This window comes from Molossus molossus, unplaced genomic scaffold (genome assembly GCF_014108415.1).
Source record: "Molossus molossus isolate mMolMol1 unplaced genomic scaffold, mMolMol1.p scaffold_m16_p_1, whole genome shotgun sequence".
Taxonomy (NCBI): Eukaryota; Metazoa; Chordata; class Mammalia; order Chiroptera; family Molossidae; genus Molossus; species Molossus molossus.
In genome coordinates this window covers 104,945,748-104,950,957 of record NW_023425344.1, presented here as the reverse complement: position 1 = coordinate 104,950,957, position 5,210 = coordinate 104,945,748, and the positions used below count along the sequence as shown (strand labels likewise).

General features: G+C 33.4%; 1 protein-coding gene across 1 annotated transcript; it reads left to right on the top strand.

Moving 5' to 3' along the window:
- Window positions 1-3,890: 3,890 nt before the first annotated feature.
- Window positions 3,891-4,220, top strand: LOC118619829 (transcription initiation factor IIA subunit 2-like). Its single transcript, XM_036246604.1, has one exon. The coding sequence runs from the start codon at window positions 3,891-3,893 to the stop codon at window positions 4,218-4,220; it is 330 nt and encodes a 109-aa protein (XP_036102497.1).
- The last annotated feature ends 990 nt before the right edge of the window (window positions 4,221-5,210 follow it).

Sequence of the window (5,210 nt, the reverse complement as noted above, 5' to 3'; positions counted from 1 at the left end):
ATAAAAAAAAATGAATGAATGAATGAATGAATGCATAAATAAATTAATAAATAAGCAAGTTCTATGTGAACTATCTAACTCTATCAAAATAAGTAATATTAGAATAACAGGCATACCAAAAGAAGAGAGGGAGAAAGGAACAGAGAGACTACTCAAAAAAAATAGTGGATGAGACCCTCCCAAACCTATGAAAAAATTAGATGCTTTAATTCGAGAAGCAAACAGAACACCTAGTTACCTCACTCTAAAGACCCTTCCTCCAAGGTACATTGTATTAAAGCTGTAAAAAATTAATGACCAAGAAAGAATTCTCAAGGCAGCCAGGACAAAGAAGAAAGTGACCTATAAAGAGAAGCCCATCAGGCTATCTTTAGACTTCTCAGCAGAAACTCTACAAGCAAGAAGTGAGTGGAATCAAATATTCAAATGACTGAAAGAGAGAAATTACCAGCCAAGAATAATATATCCAGCAAAGTTATTCTTAAATATTAAATAGAAATAAAGACTTTTCCAGACATCAGAAGCTGAGGGAATTCACCACCAGGAGACTTCCACTGCAGGAAATACTCAAGCCAGTTATTCTACCAGAAACAAAGAACAAAAGGTCACAATCATACTAGTAAGATCACACACACACACACACAAAAACGTACAGAATAAACAGGGATAATTTGTGACACAAAAACATAGAAGAGGGCAAAGGTAGAGATCAGATACATTCAAAAGATGAAAAACTACTGTATATATGAAACTTTCATTAACATAAACTTAATGGTAACCATACATAAAAAATACCAAACTGAGACACATAGCTCAAAAAGTAGGAAAGAAGTGTGGAATGCCATCAAACAAAAACAACAGACAGAAACACAAAGGTGAATAACAAGTGGAGGCATAGAGCTACCAGAAAACAAAACATAAAATGGCTATAAGAAATCTTCCTACACATTAATTACCCTAAATATAAATGGACTGAATTCACCAGTAAAGAGAAACAGAATAGCAGATTGAATAAAAAAACAAACAAACAAAAAAAAAAAACTCCATCAAATGCTTCCTTTAGGTAACATATCTAAGCTGCAGAGACAAAGGTAGATTCAAAGTGAAAGGGTAGAAAATGATTCTCCAAAAACATAGCATCCACAGAAACGCAGGTGTAGCTATACTTGTATTTGACAAAATAGATTTCAAGATAACATAGGTAATAACAGAACAACATGGACATTTTATAATGATAAAGGGAACACTACATCAAGAAGACATAACACTTCTCAATACATATGCACTCAACCAGGAAGTACCAAAATACATAAAGCAACTACTAACAGATCTAAAGGGAGAAACAGACCAAAACAAAGTCGTAGTTGGGAACCTTAATACTTTATTGACAACTCTACAAAGATCATCCAGACAAAATCAACAAAGATGTATTGTCCTTACATGGTATGTTAGACCAAATGGACATAATTGACATTTACAGAGCCTTTTATCTCAGAACATCAGATTATAAATTCTTCTCCAGTGGAATATTCTCAAGAATAGACCATATGTTGGGTCACAAAACTAGCAACAAATACAAGAAGATTGAAATTATACCAAAAATATTCTCTGACCACAGAGAATTTTGAAATTAGAAATCAACTGCAAAAAGCAAGTAAAGAAACCCACAAATATGTGGAGATGAAACAACATACTTCTAAACAATGACCGAGTCAAAGAAGAAATAAAAGGTGAGACAAAAAGATATGTAGAGACAAATGAGACTGACTATATGACATCAGAACTTTTGGGATGCAGGGGAAGCAGTAATGAGAAGAGAGTTTATATTATTACAGGCCTATCTCAAGAAACAAGAGAAATCTCAAGAAAACAACCTTACATTATATCTTAAAGAACTAGAAAAAGAACAAAAGGAACCCAAAGTCAGCAGAATAAAGAAAATGATAAAAATTAGAGCAGACTTGAATGAAATAGAGAACAACAACAACAGAAAACTATACAAAAAATTAATACAACAAAGAGATGGTTCCTTGAAAAAATTAACAAAATTGACAAACTCATGGCTAGTCTCACTAAGGGAAAAAGGAAACACTTATATAAACAAAATCAGAAATTAAAGAGGAGAACTTACCACAGACATCACAGATATACAAAGGATCATACTAGAATACTATGAAAGACTATATGCCACCAAATTCAATAACCTTGAAGAAATGGATAAGTTCCTAGAAATATATAATCTTCCTAGACTGAATTATGAACAACTGGAATCTAAATAGACCCTGATTAGTAGTGAGTAAATTAAAACAACAATAAAAAAAATTTCTTAAAACCCAAGAAAACAAAACCTCAGAAAAATAAAAGTCTAGAACCAGATGTCTTCACTAGTGAATTCTAATAAACACTCAAATATTTGAAACCTATCCTTTTCAAACTCTTCCAAAAAAAATTGAAGAGAAGGCAATGTTTCCTAACACATTTTATGAGGCCAACATAACCCCGACACCATAATCTGGCAAGAATAACACACACACACACACACACACACACACACACACACACACGAAAACTATAGACCAATATCTCTGATGAATACAGATGCAAAAATCCTAACAAAATACTGGAAAATTGAATTCAACAATACAATAAAAACATAATGTATCACAATCAAGTGGGGTTTATTCCAGGGGCACAAGGATGGTTCAAAATATATAAATCAATCAATGCAATACACCATATTAATAAAAAAAAGGTTACAAATTATATAATTTTTATCAGTAGATGCAAAAAAAGAAAAAACCCATTTGATAAGATACATCTACTTACGATTAAAACACTCAATAAAATAGGTATAAAAAGAAAGTAGTTCAACATAATAATGGCTATACATGACAATCCCTCAGCTAATATACTCAATGTTAAAAAAAACTGAAAGTATTTGCTCTAAATCAGGAATCAAACAAGGATGCCCTCTCACCACTCTTATTTAATGTATTTCTCAAAGTCCTAGCTAGAGCATTCAGACAAGAGAAAGAAATAAAAGTCATCCACATTGGAAAGAAAGAAATAAAAGTGTCACTTTTTGCAAATAAGATGATTCTGTATATAGAAATCTCCAAAGACTCCATCAACAAACTTTTAGAAATAAACAAATATAGTAAAATTGCAGGATACAAAAATCAATGTACAAAATTCCACTGCTTTCCTATATATCAAGAACAAAACTTCAGAAAAAGACTTGAATAAAAAAAATTTCTTTTGAAATTGCAGCCAAAAATTGAAATACTTAGGAATAAATTTAATAAAGTTTGTGAAAAAACTATATACTGAAAACTACAAAGCATCATTAAAAGAGATTGTAAAAGACACAAGGAAATGTAAAGATATTCTGTGTTCATGGATTGGAAAAATCAACACAGTTAAAATGGCCATATTGCCCAAAGCAATATACTGAGAGTTAATGCAATCCCTGTAAAAATCCCAATGTCATTTTTTAAAGAAATAGAACAAAATATCTTCAGATTTGTATAAAACCACACACACACACACACACACACACACACACACACACACCACAATACCCAAATAGCCAAAGCAGTCTTGGAAAAGAAAACAAAGCTGGAGGTACCACATACATGACTTAAAATTATACTACAGAGCTATGATGATCAAAACAACATGGTATTGAAGTTCTGTGAGCACATCCGGGTCATTGGCCACATCTTGCAGTTTCTGTGGGTGCCAAAGAAGTGGTGGGGGAAGAGATGGTAGGTGCCTGTTGCTGGGCTTTTGGTGGTACTGCTTTGGTCTTTTCCATGGCAGGAAGCACCTTCTCCACAGGACATCGATGCAAGACTAAATAATAAAAACAATTTTTTTCCTCCTAAGCCATGGCATATCAGTTATATAGAAATACCACTTTGGGAAACATTCTTCAGGAAAGTCTCGATGAGCTCATGCAATCTCAAAAGACTACTCCTCAACTTGCCCTTCAAGTTCTACTTAATTTTGATAAGGCTATAATTTCAGCATTGGCTCAGAGGGTCAGGAACAGACTCAATTTCAGGAGCTCTCTAAATACATACAGATTCTATGATAATGTATGGACTTTTGTGTTGAATGATGTTGAATTCAGAGAGGTGGCAGAACTTATTAAAGCGGATAAAGTGAAAATTGTAGCTTGTGATGGTAAAAATACTGGCTCCAATACTACAGAATAAATTTTAAAAAGGCTTTTTTTATGCCATCTTCTGTTATTATTCATCACTTTTTAAAAAAGCATAAAAGAGACTTTATTTATTCTAGCATTGCAGAAATGACCACACTGTGCTATACTATCAGAGTATCCAGTAGAAAGAAGCTTGTAATACTGTAGCCTTTGCAATATCTTTATTCTGCAGCATGAAGAAACAGACTTTTTAAAAAAGACAAATCAAATGTTGCCTTCCTAATAACATTCTTTAATAAACTCATTTTAAAACTCAAAAGCAACAACATGGTATTGGCAGAAAAATGGACTCAGAAATCAGTGGAACAGAATGAGAGTCCAGATATAAAACCACATGTATATGGGCAGATACTTTTTTTTTTTTTTTAACTCATCTTTATTGTTGAATGTAGTACAGATGTTTCTCTCTTTTTTCCCCACTGACCTCTTCCTCCTCCCCATTCCCGTCCCCTCCTGCCTTCCCCACACTATTGTCAGTGTCCATTGGTTATGCATATATGCATAAAATTCTTTGGTTTATCTCATCCCACCATCCCTTCCCCTTTCCCTTTGAGGTTCATCAGTCTAACAACCAATTTGTTCTTCTTAATTCCTTCATCTTTTTCACCCGTACCCCCAGCCCCCACCCATCTGGCAAGCAACAGAAAGTTCTCTGTATCTATGAGTCTGTTTCTGTTCTGCATGCTCATTTTGTTTGTGGATTCAATTGTTGACAGATATGTATTATTTGCCATTTTATTGTTCATAATTTTGTTCTTTTTCACCTTCAAGAAGACCCTTCAACATTTCATATAATACTGGTTTGGTGGTGATAAATTCCTTTAGCTTTTTCTTGTCTGAGAAACTCTTGATACGTCTATCAATTCTAAATGATAGCTTTGCAGGACAGAATAATCTTGGTTGTAGGTTGTTGCTTTTCATCACCTTGAATATCTCTTGCCACTTCTTTCTGGCCTACATAGTTTCTTTTGAGAAATCAGCT